This window comes from Microtus oregoni, unplaced genomic scaffold, assembly GCF_018167655.1.
Source record: "Microtus oregoni isolate MIOR12 unplaced genomic scaffold, Mior012 000050F_010, whole genome shotgun sequence".
NCBI classification, from domain to species: Eukaryota; Metazoa; Chordata; class Mammalia; order Rodentia; family Cricetidae; genus Microtus; species Microtus oregoni.
The window spans coordinates 302,999-320,078 of NW_024543234.1; the positions used below are offsets into that span (position 1 = coordinate 302,999).

At 38.1% G+C, this 17,080-nt stretch overlaps 1 protein-coding gene across 2 annotated transcripts in view; it reads right to left on the bottom strand.

Annotated features, from left to right (window-relative positions):
* Nucleotides 1–17,080, bottom strand: part of LOC121436949 (RPA-related protein RADX-like) — an 80,454-nt gene that overhangs the window by 55,508 nt on the left and 7,866 nt on the right. For both annotated transcript variants that reach the window (XM_041636863.1, XM_041636862.1), the window contains exons 2-3: nt 8,727–8,869; nt 4,692–4,884 (exon numbers count right to left, since the gene is read on the bottom strand). In XM_041636863.1, coding sequence (XP_041492797.1) covers nt 4,692–4,884; nt 8,727–8,869 — 336 coding nt within the window. The remainder of the gene's footprint in view (nt 1–4,691; nt 4,885–8,726; nt 8,870–17,080) is intronic.

The window sequence follows — 17,080 nt, forward strand, 5'->3', positions numbered from 1 at the left end:
CTAGCGGAGGCCCATGCAGGCTCTGTGATAGTTGCTTCAGTCTCTGTAAGCCCCTAGGAGTGCTGCTAGCTGAAATTGTGGGCCATATTCTCTGGAATATTTTCAACTGCTCCTGCTCTCTTATTTGTGGATCATAGCTCTGAATCCTTAAATTTGAGTATATAAAAAGAAGTTAGGACAGAAGCCAGGAAACAAAGAAGGGAATATAGTGGGGGCTCTGGATGAGAAGGAGCTCTGGAGACAGGGATAGTAGGGCACAGGGCTATGAATGGGGAGGAATGGGAAAACAGGGCGGGGACTTAACTGTTAAAATAGAGGAGAGAGGAAGGGTAATACTGAGTGTGAGGAAGGAAGGAGAGGTAAATCGCACTAAAGATGTTTGGAAAAGTCATAAGGAAACAATTTTATAAGCTTACTTGAAAGATGTATACTATATTATTGTACACACATACACACAAATACACACACACACACACACACACACACACACACACACACACACACTACCACCACCACCATGACGACGACCACCACTACCACCAAACTAAAAACAAAAAACAAAACCCAAATGGTGCCAGGCCAAGGAAGTCTCCATTTGAGATTTTGGCCAGGAAATTGCAATGTAATTTCTAACTGCAATCTAAACAGTTACCTATATACCTACAGATAGTTGTAGCATTCACCCTTCCTTGTGAAACTGATAAAGACTATTCAAGTATCCACAACTGGTTACAATGATAAGGAATAGTAGATGCCTAGTTCCAATAGACTGTATCCACAACACAACTCATGCACCTAAAGTTCAGTGAGAAGTGAGGAAGAAGGGGCAGGCAAAATGTAAGAGCCAGAGAACCAGGAGGCCTACTGCTAATAGTATCTTCTAGACACGACGGAGAAGCTCCACATATCAGCTCTCAACAACATGGTTGCCCAAAGGAGGCATGCATGACAATACCTGAAGCATGATTAATAAAAACTCAGAGGTAGATATTGGGGTTCAACCTGAAGACCAGAAAAGCAAAGTAAAGCAGCTAGCCACTGGCTCTTACCACTACCTCAGTCTGAAAATGGTGATCTTGCCTCCAGGAATCTCAGAATGACACTGTGTCTGTCAGCTGTCTCCTCCTGTTTTATAATCCTTTCTAGGGCTGGGATTAAAGGCGTGCACTGTCCGGTTTCTAAGGCAACTAGTGTGGCTACTGGGATTAAAGGTGTATGTTATCACTGCCTGGTCTGTAAGGCTGAGCAGTGGGGCTGTTTACTCTCTGATCTTCAGGCAAGTTTTATTTATTCAAATACAAGGGAAATGCCTCTACAAACACCAGTTGACATGCTAACATAGCTGAGGTGCATTTCCTAAGAACTAAAGGCAGTGTATGACTGCAAAGAGAGGAAATCAGTTTTCTGCAGCTCTCTGACAGACCATCTCAGCTCAACATATATACATACAAGCAACAGGAAACAGAAACACACATGTCCTAGAATTGTTAAGTACATATATGTACTTATTATGTATATGTGTATATGTCAGTAATAACTGCATAAGGGTCATGAGGTTGAGAGGAGGATACAGGAGGACTTGGAGAAAGGAGAGTGAGAGATAAGGACAGGAGCCAAGTATAAAATTCTCAAAAATATTTTAATTTGAAAACAGTTCTTGTCTATTAAAACTATAAATCTAGTACAAGGAACTCTGGGCTATGTCTCAAGAGAATTTGTTAATCTAGTATTGTCATAAATAAAGACATTTACCATATCTGCTATTGACTAAGAATGCCCATTCCTTACTAAAGCAGTTCAGTTACTTGGATGTCAGTTTATAGAATATAATTTATCATTCCCTAGGGATAATAGTGTATGCTGTCAATTACTAGCAGCTTCTTCTGGCAAACTTTTGTATTTCCATAAGTAATGCCCAACGTATCTAAACCTTTTATGATCCAGTCACTAAAGTATACACTGTGTAAAACTATAAGATGTCCAATTGCTTATACCGTCCAACTATATCGATTTTTAGTCTGCTATTTGTGCTAGTGTTTTGTTTTAGAACAAAATGCCTCAGAAAATAAACTGACAGTCATTATGGTTAAAAAAGGTAGTTTTCTTTCATCGCCTGATGAAGGTTAATATTCAGGAGGATGCCTATATGTTTTTCTTTGGGCTCACCTTCTTATTTAGCTTCTCTAGGATCGTGAATTATAGGCTCAATGTCCTTTATTTATGGCTAGAAACCAAATAGGAGTGAGTACATCCCATGTTCCTCTTTTGGGTCTGGCTTACCTCACTCAGGATGGCAATGGGTTTTTTTATCCTACTGCATGTACTGGCTTTGTGGGAGCCTAGGCAGTTTGGATGCTCACCTTACTAGACCTGGATGGAGGTGGGCGGTCCTTGGACTTCCCACAGGGCAGGGAACCCTGATTGCTCTTTGGGCTGATGAGGGAGGGGGACTTGATAGGGGGAGGAAGAGGGAAATGGGAGGCGGTGGCGGGGAGAAGGCAGAAATCTTTAATAAATAAATTAATTAATTAAAAAAGAAACAAAGAGAAAAAAATGTAGTTTTCTTTTTTTTTAAAATTAAATAATAATAAAAAAAAAAGAAAAAGAGAAAAGGGGATGGGGGAGCGAGAGGGAAATGGCAGGAGGGGAGGACGTGGAAATTTTTAATTAAATAATAATAAAAATGTAGTTTTCATTTTTTTCTACAGTAACTGTTTAGTGATGTGAAGGACTAAGTGTGTAAACTATTTAGGTAATAATTTTCTTCCTAGCAAGAGTTAAACTATGTCTGCAAATGGTTAAGATTTTAATAAAGAATCATATGTTTGTCTCAAATAGATCAATACTTTAGAATGTAACTAATAACATCTAAATTTCCAAAATTACAAGCATATCTAATAATTGCAAAATTTACTAAATGAATACCTCTAAGATATTTGGGGAAACTGGTTATCAAAACTGTGATTACAATACTAATTAGGGAAATATCTATGCTGGGTGTTGTGGCATACACATGTAATCCCAGCACGTGGGAAGCTGAAGCTGTTCTACTGATATGTTTTATGCCAGGATGGCCTGCACAGTAATTTCCATGAGAGATCGGATTTTAGAGTTAGACCTTGTTTTAAAAAATAACAAAAGTCCTTTCAGGATTATAAGAATTATCAACATTTGATTAATGAAAGGTTACATAATAATAATGTATTGAATTTGTTTCTTGATTTTTATAATTGCACTGTGATTGTGCAATAAAATGATTTTTTTGCTTTTTTTTGAAACAAGGGCTTGCCACAGAGCAAGGCTGGCCTTGAACAATATTTGCTCAAGTCCTTCTGCCTTATCCTCCCAAGAGATGGAATTACAAGGGTGCATTAGCACAGATGTGTAGAATAATTTTGATTTTGAGAAATACATATTATTAGTAAATTGTTAAGCATACAAAGTTATGCAACGATGTATGATGGCTGTTACTATCTCCAAAATGAAAGTGTATAGAAAAAATTAAAGAGCAAAATAAAACTTAAAGATTATTTGTTGAGTTCAGGTAATGTGGGAATTCTTTATAATATTCATTCAACTGTAATGTAATTTTGAAGTTATTTCAAAGTGAAAAGTTAATTTCACATGTGCAGAAACTAAATGTTCTCTGTATTTCTGTTTTGTTTCATGTAATATAGTTACAAAAATATAATTTAAGAATTTATAAACTTAGCCGGGCAGTGGTGGCGCACGCCTTTAATCCCAGCACTCGGGAGGCAGAGGCAGGCGGATCTCTGTGAGTTCGAGGCCAGCCTGGTCTACAAGAGCTAGTTCCAGGACAGGCTCCAAAACCACAGAGAAACCCTGTCTCGAAAAACCAAAAAAAAAAAAATTATAAACTTTATCCCAATCTATTTGTCTTTTCCATGCTTCCCTGAGCTAAATACTGCCTCAGTGTTTGGTATCTGCTTGAACTGTTTATTAATCTTACATATGCATCTGTATAGATAAAAATAAAAACTAGGTAGTTATATTTACATATTGTTAGTTTGTAATATCTTATAACAACTACTTTATATCATTTCACAATATCACTCATATACTTTCTAGATTTACATATGTTTATCCATTATATAAAAAAGTAAAGGCACTAAATGATAAAGTTAACAAGGGTCAGCAGGACGGTTTACTGGGTTAAAATCGTTTGCTATATAAACCTAATGATTTGATTTTGATCCTCATATCACAAGGTGGATGGAAAGAGCAGACTCCTAAAGTTATCCTCTAATTTCTGTAAGCGCACGCCCTCCTCCCCCACAGAGAGAGGCTCACAAATACACACACATACACAACAATAAAAATATGTTTAACTTAATAAAATTCCTTTCAGCATAGTACTTAATAGTAACTATAGAATGTATTCAGGTGATTAACTAAATATTACACACCAAAAATGAACAAAACCAAATTTGAGCATATCCTAAATGGAGTTCATTCTTTGGTCAACAATAAACGCCTCAGATAATCTTTCTTAATAAGTGCACTAATTTATTGATCTGTGTATTAATTTACTGCTTGAATTTTTATAAAGGAATTTAAGCTTGTCTGTTTCTAACAGCTTCAGTAATTTTTACAGACTTTTACCTGATATGACACTCTGCAAATTCATATAAGCAAGATAGCCATGATAGAACAATTAAGTGAACACTAACCTATTGTAGAAATGAGTTTCATCTGTGGATCCACAGGGTCAGGCTGTATTCTGAATGGGTGGCTCTTCTTTACAGTATAATCTTGAAGCAGAAGAATCAAGCCCACTTTCAAACTTTTATACCATTCCAGACACATAGAATTCCACATAATCACTGACACCATGCCAGAACTGTCAGCGACTTCCAAATAGTTCTAGGAAAAGAGCAAAAGCATATATACATTTGCGATTTTTATCTATATGGGTGACACATAAGGTATTATCAGTGGAAATTTATACTGACAGAAAAATAACACTTAAAATTTATTTTTTTATTCATAATGATTCAGTTGTTAACTCAGCTAAGATAGCTAAGTGAAAAAGCGAGGCTGCTGCAAGATACTGGAAGTCAGCAATATAGTACTGACTTACTGTGTGAAAACAATCGTCAAAGGCACAGAGCAAATCTTAGTTTTGATGACTTCCCATAATACTTAACCCAGTGCCAGGCACAGAGTAACCACACAATACAGTTACCAAGAGGATTAGATACGTCTCAAACTGTGGAGATCTTCATAGCATTCTTCATCGTTTGCATGACTGAAGGACTTCCTATTTATTCATTTATCCTATAGCACTTCAGATAGACCACTGAGTAGACATAATCCCATCAATGCTCTGATGACATTAATTACTTACACTGGTATCTTAGGGTTTTTTTTTTTATAAATTGCATGGGAGTTATTTCTGCTACACTATTTGACAGAAGGCAATACTATTGCCAGCATCGTTATTGTTTAATCTGGGAATGGTTGAATAAATATTCTGCAGCATGAAATATGTTCTCCGTTTTAAACTATGAAGATGGACAACACTGCTAACATCTAAAGAATAGCATCTCAAGTTTTCTCTAGCTTTTTAAATTTATTTTCAAATGATGCTTTATTCTAAGATCCTTTTTCTTACCAATGACAAATTTCAGCAATTCATTCTTTCAGTGATTAAATATGTATCAAGTCCGTATTATCCTCCAGATATTATGTTAGTCACTGAGTAGGATAAAAAGCTAAGTCAGACAGTAGCTCTAATAATGGCTAAAATGGAGGACTTGGTATGATCCTAAACAGTTCAATCATTTACCAGTATTAAGAAATTGTATCCTCATATCAGCTCTGTAAGATATATATAATCAGCATCTCCATTCTGCTGATTAGAAAACTGAAGCGTTAAGAAGACAACTAATGCCATAAAAATCTGATACAACTGAGACTAGAAACCAGTTTATCTGCACACAAAGTTATATGACATACATAGTTGCATGCAATCGAACACATATACATATGTGTGTAATACATGATGGATATATGTATATGGGATTTAAATATAAAATTTTATGTATGACATACACACAACCCAGAGAGGGGATAATATTCATCATTTTAGCAGTGGATATTCTCAGTGGTACAATCTTGTATAATATAATTCTCTTAATAAATCTTTCTATATTTTCTCTTAATTCCCTTCAACAAGTATACATGACTTTCACAAAGCACAGTTAATAAAACACATAAACTAGCTCTTGATACATGAGCAACTATGGTGTAATACTAAGGTTTTTTTTTTTTAAAAAAGCAGAACATAAATATCAAGAAAATAGATATATGAGTATAGAAAACACAGAGCCAGGTTAATAGAACAGTGTAGGAATGGATTGACAATTAGAAAGTTACTAGTAAGCCGGGCGATGGTGGCGCATGCCTTTAATCCCAGCACTCGGGAGGCAGAGGCAGGCGGATCTCTGTGAGTTCGAGACCAGCCTGGTCTACAAGAGCTAGTTCCAGGATAGGCTCCAAAACCACAGAGAAACCCTGTCTCGAAAAACCAAAAAAAAAAAAAAAGAAAGTTACTAGTAAGCCAGGCGTGGTGGCACACGCCTTTATTCCCAGTACTCAGGAGGCAGGGGCAGGCGGATCTCTGTGAGTATGAGGCCAACCTGGTCTACAGAGTGAGTTTCAGAACAGCCAGGACTATGCAGAGAAACCCTGTCTCAAAAAAACAAAAAACAAAAACAAAAGAAAAACAAGCAAACAAAAAAAAAACAACTAAAAAAGAAAGAAAAAGAAAGTTCCTAGCAAATGATGAGCTGAAGAAAAGGCCAACTAACTGTATTGAGAAGAAAATGAAAGACAAGAAAAAGAAAACATCTTCAAGAAGAAATGGTCCAGGGATTTTTTTCCCTTACTAAATTGTTTTCCTTTAAAATTTTTTGACTAGAGACTAGAGCCTGCTTACATGGTAGTGCAGAAAGCACAGGGAAGAAAAGATTAGACAAAGAAAACAGTGTGAAAGAGGCCAGCTGGATCGGGAATCGAAAGAACATTAACTACCTCTGTTTCATACTTAACAGATTTTTTTCCTTTGAAATACATTTTGAGGTGCTGGGAACGGAAATGAACCCATGGCCTTACATATACTAGGCAAGTTCTCTAACATTGAGCTATATGTCAAATTTCAAAGAACTTTTAATAGAAAAATCACAGAAAAAATATTTTGGCTTGAGTTCGAGACCAGCCTGGTCTACAGAGCTAGTTCCAGGACAGGCTCCAAAGCCACAGAGAAACCCTATCTCGAAAAACCAAAAAAAAAAAAAAAAAAAAAAACAATATTTTGGCTTTCCACCCTCTATAATTAGTGATCCTAGAGAAGCTAAATAAGGAGAACCCAAAGAAAAACATATAGGCATCCTCCTGAATATTAATCTTCATCAGGCGATGAAAGGAGACAGAGACAGAGACCCAATTTGGAGCACCGGACAGAAATCTCAAGGTCCAAATCAGGAGCAGAAGGAGAGAGGGTACGAGCATGGAACTCAGGACTGCGAGGGGTGCACCCACACACTGAGACAATGGGGATGTTCTATCGGGAACTCACCAAGGCCAGCTGGCCTGGGTCTGAAAAAGCATGGGATAAATCCGGACTAGCTGAACATAGCGGACAATGAGGACTACTGAGAACTCAAGAACAATGGCAATGGGTTTTTGATCCTACTGCACATACTGGCTTTGTGGGAGCCTAGGCAGTTTGGATGCTCACCTTACTAGACCTGGATGGAGGTGGGCGGTCCTTGGACTTCCCACTGGGCAGGGAACCCTGATAGCTCTATGGGCTGACAAGGGAGGGGAACTTGATTGGGGGAGGGGGGAGGGAAATGGGAGGAGGTGGCGGGGAAGAGACAGAAATCTTTAATAAATAAATAAACGGGAAAATAAAAATAAAAAAATAAATAAAAAAAGAATTTCAAACAAGCGATTCCTAATGATATTCTGCTATACTCATAGATAGGTGCCTAGTCCCATTGACATCAGAGAGGTGTGATCTAGCAACTGATGGAAATAGATGCAGAGACCCACAGCTGAACAATAGAGAGAGCTGGGGGAACCATGCAGAAGGCGGGGGAGAAAGGACTGTAAGAGCCAGAGAGATCCAGGACACCATGAGAACATGGCCCACAGAATCAACTGTCCAGGGCTCATGGGGGCTCATAGAGACAGAAGCAGTAACACACAGCCTTCATATGTCTGAGCTAGGTCCTCTGCAAATGTTATGGTTATGTAGCTGGATGTTCTTGTGGGACTCCTAACAGCGAAAGTGGAGTTGTCTGTGACTCTTTTGCCTGCTCCTGAGAGCCTTTTTCTCCTACTGGGTTGCCTCTTCCAGTCTTGATATGAGGGGTGGTGCCCAGTCTTATTGTAACTTGTTAGGCCGTGTTTGGTGGAGGTTTCCAGAGGCCTGTTCTTTTTTCTTCTGAGGGAAACAGAGGAGGCGTGAGTGTAGCGAGACTGACAAGAGTGGAGCAAGAGGAAACTGCTCAGGATGTCACATATGGGAGAAGAAGAAAAGGAAAAAATACTCTGAGGGAAAAACTCGGAGTGCACTTAAAGTTATTAATTCCAACCTGGGAAATATTATTTAAAGGAATATATTTTGCCAATAGAGAAGTGTGCATGTTATAATCTAAAATTTAAATTAAGATATGTTATTTAAGCCTTACGTGTACCTGATATGGCTCAATCATCCTTCTATTAGGTTTCCCATAGTATCGCAGTTTTGATTTATGCAGAATCCTCACAAGCAAGGCAGGAAAATCCTTTCTGCTACTCCAGGTCATTTCAAGGTGTGAGAGAGAGATTATCTTAATGTCTAGAATATAAAAAGATAAAAATTTTATTTATTGCATCATCATAGTTCCAAAGATCCATTTTAAGGCTAAAAAATGGTAGTCAGACAATATCTAATGCAACTCCTTCTTGCCAGCTGGGTCTTTTTAAAAATTTAAATTGGAGCCTATCTATATAGTTCTTCCATATAAACTCTATACAAAGAACAACTAAAATGTTATAAGACTTATATAGAATTAGATAAGCACTTACATAAAATAAAACAGTATTTCTTCTAATTTGCATTCTACCACACCTAACAATTTCATTACATTATGCAAACCTTGGATCTAAATTCATCTCTCGATATTTTCCTTTAATCAATATACTTATTTATCTTACAAAAGTCAAAAGTTGTGGCACTGGAAATGCAGTGGTTCCATTGGTGAAAGGCTTGCCTTACAAGTGCAAGGACCCGAGCTCAATCACTAAAACCCCATGTGAAAATGCCAGGCATACATCTGTAACGTGGAGGAAAGCGGATTTCTAAGACCCATTCGACAGCCAATCCGCCTAACTAGTGAGCTAAAAGCCAACAAGAAGGGTTGTCTCAAAGGAAGTAGATAGTCTTCCTGGGGATGACAAAATGGAAGGCAAGGACTCCACACATGTGCCATGGTCCATGTAAGCCTATGAGCCTACATTTCCATACAAAATGTTTAAAAAAATAAAAATAAAATATGTACATGCATGGACACACACACATGCACGTGTGCAGAGGTGTTTTTTAAAGTACTGTCTAGGATGGACTGGAACTCATGATCCTCCTGCCTCACCGATGCAGGTGCTCGATTATAAGCATGCACCACCACTCTGAACAGATTAGAGAACTGTTGCTGACACATTCTGTATTGTCCTCACTTCCGCTTCATGCGTACACGGTCCACCTTCTCCAAACATCCCATATATAGCTCTGGTTTCTCACCTGCTCTTCCGTTTCTGTAATACCTTCCTCCTAGATATGTAAGGGACATCCTCCCTCCTCTCTCCAAATTGTGCTCAAGGCACTTTCTCAGCGACGTCCCTAACTACTCTACTGAAACCCACCCACATGTATTGCCCACCCACGCTGTTTTCCCAGACAGCACTTATTATTTTCACATACACCATATAATTTTAACATTTTAACCCCTGGGTCTGAATGAGGGCAAAGACTGTTTAAAAGTTGTTCATCATCTTTAAGGATTAACTTTTAAATCAGATTTTAGTCTTCTAGTGTTAAAGGGGGTATCATCTCCAATTGTCTCTACATTTTGTTTTTACAGCCCACACAATTTTCAAACAGAAATTTGCATCACAACCTCTATGTATTATACATTTATAACATATTTGTTGGAATATACTCCATTTCCATTTATATTTGCTAGTATTTGCTAGTCATTATTTTATCAAGGAAGTAATACTTATAATTTAATTTTATTAAGTATAAATGTGATATTTTAAGTATTTCTATAACTCATGAAAGCCAAATTTGCAGTATATTAAGGCACTATAGATAGTTTTACTTTCAAATTCTCAAAATATTTTACTAGCACAGACTCAGAGGCCCTAATAGTTGATATGATGTAATTAAGCAATTTCCTTTCCAATATAGTCAAATTACAGGAAAGCGTTGAATTATCTACAGTGAATGTGGAGCAACCTTGAGTACGGCAAATGCATCTCCTTTATTTACAAACTAGAATGAATTAGAAAGATACGTGATTTTCAGTTAGCTATGTTTAGACATCACTTGGCTAGTTGACAGCCTTTCAAGATTGTCTTTTTAACTTAAAAACTTTATATAACATATTCTCAAATCTAAAACATAATTACAGGCAAATTATAGATAAGGAGCTATCCATGTAGATTCATTGCAACACATACGCTTCATTATCAAAAATGGATGAAAAGAACTTGGATATTCAATGAAATAAACAACAAAATGCTTATTCTCAAAATTTTAAGTCTCAAGACCTGTTAACATTCTTAAAAATTAATAAATATCTTTTCTTAGGGGGGGGTTTATATGTATCTATATAGCCCTGGATGGCCTGGAACTTGTTATGTAAACCATGCTGATCTCAAGCTCAGAGATCCATTGCCTCTGCCTCCTGAGGGATTGGATGAAAGGCTTGAGTCACCATGCTTGGTCAATAAGATATTAAATATCTGGAAGAGCTTTTGTTTATGTGGGTTATACTGATTAGCTGATGTTTACTCTATACACTTAGAAATGAAGCAATCACGAATCAATTTAATAATAAACCTAAATATATTACTACAAACAACATTGTTTTGAAAAATGACTATTTTTTTCCAAAAAAAAAAAATCAGGGCTTGGGACTATAGCTTAGTTTGCAGAGCACTGTCCTAGTATGCATGAAGCCATGAATTCAATCCTCAGTTCTGACAAAAAGAAAAAAAAATCAACATTTGGAATGACTAGGAATTTAGCTCAGAAGTACAGCACCTTCCTAGAATGCATAAGCCAGGTCCTAGATTCAGCTCCCAACATCACACACACAAAAAACAAAAAAATTGCAGTGAGAAAGTGATATTATTTTACATTAGTATGAATCACTTTATCTTAATAGAAAATAGCTTCTTGGGGCTGGAGAGATGTCTCATCAGTTAAAAGCACTGGTTGATTTTTCAGAGGACAGAGGTTCAAGTCCCACCACCCGCAGGTACCACCCAATCGTTTGTAACTTCAATTCCAGGGGATCTCTCACCTTCCTCTGGCCTCTGTAGGCACCAGACAATCATGTTTTACACAGATACATAAGTAATCAAAATGCTCATGCTCGTATTTGTATGTAATAATATCTGACTTCCGGACTCCACACTTATGCACGCATATGTTCAGAACACTTTCTCACCCATTCACATATGCCCTCACATATATGAATCTTAACAGTATCCTTCTTAGGAAAGGATAACAAACATGAAACAAAACTGATATTAAAGACTGGAAAAAAGATATATTGGTTTAGTGATGTTAAAAGTGTGATTTCTGCTAGATACTTATCACCACCAGGGAACTTGATTGAAACACAAACTCTGAAGGACTCTACTGCAAGCCCAATGAATCAGAAACTTATGGTGAGACTCAGGAATCTGTATTTTAAAATACATTTGAGGGGCTGGAAAGATAGCTCACTCAGAAAATTGCTTGTCTTACAAACATGAGGACTTGTGTTTGACGCCCAGAAATACCCCCATTAAAAAAAAAACATGCACGGTAATATATCTCAGCACGGTAGAGACAGAAGCAGAGCGATCCATCTGTTTTGGTGGGCAACTAGCAAGCAGCAAGCCAGTGACAGATGTTTCAAAAATAAAATGGTGGGTGGCGTTTAAAGAAGTGAAGCGGGAGCTCCTTCAGCCAATAGATGCTGAGATACTAGCCCATTGGGGCGTGGTCCCTCCCTCCCCTCCCTCCCTCCCTCCCTCCCTCCCTCCCTCCCTCCCTCCCTCCCTCCCTCTCTCTCTCTCTAAAAAAGCAGCAACTGCCCTCCAGTCGCTCTCTTGCTTCCAGCTCTGCTTTGGCTCCTTCTACTATTGGCTCCAAGTTGCTCCAAGCGGTTCCTTTCCTGATCGAGCAGAGGGCTGTTGTCTGCTTTTTTAAAGAGAGAGAGAGACCACGCCACAATGGGCGGGTATCTCAGCAGCTATTGGCTGAAGGAGCTGAAGGAGCTCCTGCAACAAAGAATGAGGTCCCATGTTGTCCTCTGACCTCCAAACACACATGTGCACATATGCAATTGTATTAACACAAATGCACACACACACACATCACAAAAAAAGAACCTTTGAGGTGTGAGTAGACTACTCACATTCATAAGTATTACCCTAACTGCCACCAAAATGGTAACCACCATTACCAGAATGAATAAAACTTGAGGCAACAAGAACTATGCAGCTCTTCCTATCCCATTCAGCTTACATCCAGATCCCCACACCCCCTGTCTCCCTCCCTCCCTCCCTTCTTTGGGGCATAGCACCTCCCTGCTCAGCCTGCTGGGACCGAACCCGAACCGGGAGGACAACGGGGTGGCCGGTAGCTCCTTTGTTCCCATAGCCTGCCCGCAGCGAGCAGGGTGGGCCCTTTGTTCGCGAGCTAACCAGGCAGCGCGGAGTTTCGATCTGGGCACCGAGTGAAACATCATTGTGGAGAAACATCTCTGGGGAGTGACATCACTGGGAAGGAACATCAGTGGGCAAGAAGACCTGATCCTGTAAAAGAAGATCCAAAGGGGAGTATTGGGAGGAAGAGATGGGCAGACGCCAATGCAGGAATTCTCCCAACAATCTGAAAAACAACACGAAACCACCAGAAGCCAGTGACCCCACAACAGGAGGACATGAACACCTTAATCAAGAAGAAGTAGAAAAAACTGACTTCATGAAAGTGATTGACACCCTTAAACAGCATATAAAAAACGCCCTTATAGAAATGGATGAGAAGTATAATAGAAAGTTCGAGGAATTGAGTAAATCAGTGAATGATACCCTAGGAAACCAAGGAAAAACAATCAAGCAGATAAAGGAAACCGTTCATGACTTGAAAACTGAAATGGAGGCAAAGAAGAAAACACAAACAGAGGGCAGGCTGGACATGGAAAATCTAGGTAAACGAATAGAGACTACAGAATCAAGTATAACCAGCAGAATACAAGAGATAGAAGAAAGAATCTCAGATTCTGAGGATAACATAGAGAAAATAAACACTCTGATCAAAGAAAACAGCAAGTCCAACAAACTCTCATCACAAAACATTCAGGAAATATGGGACACAATAAAAAGACCAAACCTAAGAATAATTGGAGTAGAAGAAGGAGAAGAAGTGCAGCTCAACGGTACAGAAAATATACTTAATAAAATTATAGAAGAAAACTTTCCCAACCTGAAGACAGATGTACCTATGAAGGTTCAAGAAGCATACAGAACACCAAATAGGCAGGATCAAAAGAAAACATCCCCTCGCCATATAATAATCAAAACACAAAATATACAGAATAAAGAAAGAATATTAAGAGCCGCAAAGGAAAAAGGCCAAGTTACTTATAAAGGTAAACCTATCAGACTTACACCTGACTTCTCTATGGAAACCATGAAAGCCAGAAGGTCCTGGATAGATGTTCTCCAAAAACTAAGAGACCACGGATGCAAGCCCAGACTACTATATCCAGCCAAACTTTCATTCACTATAAATGGAGAAAACAAAATTTTCCAGGATAAAAACAAATTTAAACAATACGTAGCCACAAATCCAGCCTTACAGAAAATAATAGAAGGAAAATCACTAACCAAGGAGTCCAACAATGACCACAATAACTCAGACATCTAGAGACTCTTCACCAGCGCAAATCAAAGAAGGAAAACACACAAACCCTACTACTAAAAAAGTGACCGGAGTTAACAACCACTAGTCATTAATATCACTTAATATCAATGGGCTCAACTCACCTATAAAAAGGCACAAGCTAAGAGATTGGATAAGAAAACAGGATCCAACATTCTGCTGTCTACAAGAAACACACCTCAACCACAAAGACAGGCACCTACTCAGAGTAAAGGGCTGGGAAAAGGCTTATCAAGCAAACGGACCTAAGAAACAAGCAGTTGTGGCCATACTAATTTCTAACAAAGTTGACTTCAAACTTAAATCAATCAGAAGAGATGGAGAGGGTCATTTTATACTCATAACAGGAACAATTCATCAGGAAGAAGTCTCAATCCTGAATGTCTATGCCCCTAATATAAAAGCGCCCACGTACATAAAAGAAACATTACTAAAACTCAAGGCAGCCATCAAACCGCACACACTAATAGTAGGAGACTTCAACACTCCTCTCTCACCAATGGACAGGTCAATCAGACAGAAACCTAACAGAGAAATTAGAGAATTAATGGAGGTAATGAAGCAAATGGACTTAACAGACATCTATAGATTATTCCACCCAAAGAGGAAAGAATATACCTTCTTCTCTGCAGCTCATGGAACCTTCTCGAAAATTGACCACATACTTGGTAACAAAGCTAACTTACACAGTTACAAAAAAATATTAGTAACCACCTGTGTCTTATCAGATCACCATGGATTAAAGTTAGAATTCAACAACAATGCTACCCCCAGAAAGCCTACAAACTCATGGAAACTGAACAGTCAACTACTGAACCATACCTGGATTAAGGAAGAAATAAAGAAAGAAATTAAAGTCTTCCTTGAATTCAATGAAAATAAAGAAACAACATAGTCGAACTTATGGGACACTATGAAAGCAGTCCTGAGAGGAAAGTTCATAGCACTAAATGCCCACCTAAAGAAAACAGAGAAAGCACATATTGGAGACTTAACAGCCCACTTGAAAGCTCTAGAAAAAAAAGAAGCAGACTCACCTAGGAGGAGTAGAAGACAGGAAATAATCAAATTGAGGGCTGAAATCAACAAAATAGAAACACAGAAAACAATCCAAAGAATCAATGAAACAAAAAGCTGGTTCCTGGAGAAAATCAACAAGATTGATAAAAACCTATCCAAACTAATCAAACGGCAGAGAGAGAACACGCAAATTAATAAGATCAGAAATGAAAAGGGGGACATAACCACAGACACAGAGGAAATTCAGAGAGTCATTAGATCTTACTACAAAAGCCTGTATGCCACAAAACTGGAAAATGTAAAAGAAATGGACGCTTTTTTAGATAAATACCACTTACCAAAACTAAACCAGGACCAGGTGAACAATCTAAACAGACCTGTAAGTCGCGAAGAATTAGAAGCTGTTATCAAAAACCTCCCTACCAAAAAAAGCCCAGGACCAGATGGTTTCAATGCAGAATTCTACCAGAACTTCCAAGAAGACCTAATACCTATACTCCTCAATGTATTCCACAATATAGAAACAGAAGGGTCATTACCAAATTCCTTTTATGAAGCCACAATTACTCTGATACCAAAACCACTCAAAGACTCAACCAGGAAAGAGAACTACAGGCCAATCTCACTCATGAATATCGACACAAAAATCCTCAACAAAATACTGGCAAATCGAATCCAAGAACACATCCGAAAAATTATCCATTATGATCAAGTAGGCTTCATTCCTGAGATGCAGGGCTGGTTCAACATACGAAAATCTATCAATGTAATCCAGCATATAAATAAACTGAAAGAAAAAAACCATATGATCATTTCATTAGATGCTGAAAAAGCATTTGACAAAATTCAACATCCATTTATGTTAAAAGTCTTGGAGAGATTAGGGATACAAGGGTCATACCTAAATATAATAAAAGCTATATACAGCAAGCCGACAGCTAACATCAAATTAAACGGAGAGAAACTCAAAGCCATCCCACTTAACTCAGGAACACGGCAAGGCTGTCCACTCTCGACATACCTCTTCAATATAGTGCTTGAAGTTCTAGCAATAGCAATAAGACAACATAATGGGATCAAGGGGATTCGAATTGGAAAGGAAGAAGTTAAACTTTCGTTATTTGCAGATGATATGATAGTGTACATAAGCGACCCCCAAAACTCCACCAAAGAACTTATACAGCTGATAAACAGCTTTAGTAATGTGGCAGGATACAAGATCAACTCCAAAAAATCAGTCGCCCTCTTATACACAAAGGATATGGAAGCAGAGAGGGAAATCAGAGAAGCTTCACCATTCACGATAGCCACAAACAGCATAAAATATCTTGGGGTAAATCTAACCAAGGAAGTGAAAGATCTATTTGACAAGAACTTTAAGGCATTGAAGAAAGAAATTGAAGAGGATACCAAAAAATGGATGGACCTCCCTTGCTCTTGGATTGGGAGGATCAACATAGTAAAAATGGCAATTCTACCAAAGGCAATTTATAGATTCAATGCAATCCCCATCAAGATCCCATCAAAATTCTTCACAGATCTGGAGAAGACAATAATCAACTTTATATGGAAAAACAAAAAACCCAGGATAGCCAAAACAATCCTATACAATAAAGGATCTTCTGGAGGCATTACCATCCCTGACTTCAAACTCTATTACAGAGCTACAGTAATGAAAACAGTGTGGTACTGGCATAAAAACAGAGAAGTCGACCAATGGAATCGTATAGAAGACCAGGATTTTATCCCACAAACCTATGAACACCTCATTTACGATAAAGGAGCTAAAAGTATACAATGGAAGAAAGAAAGCATCTTCAACAAATG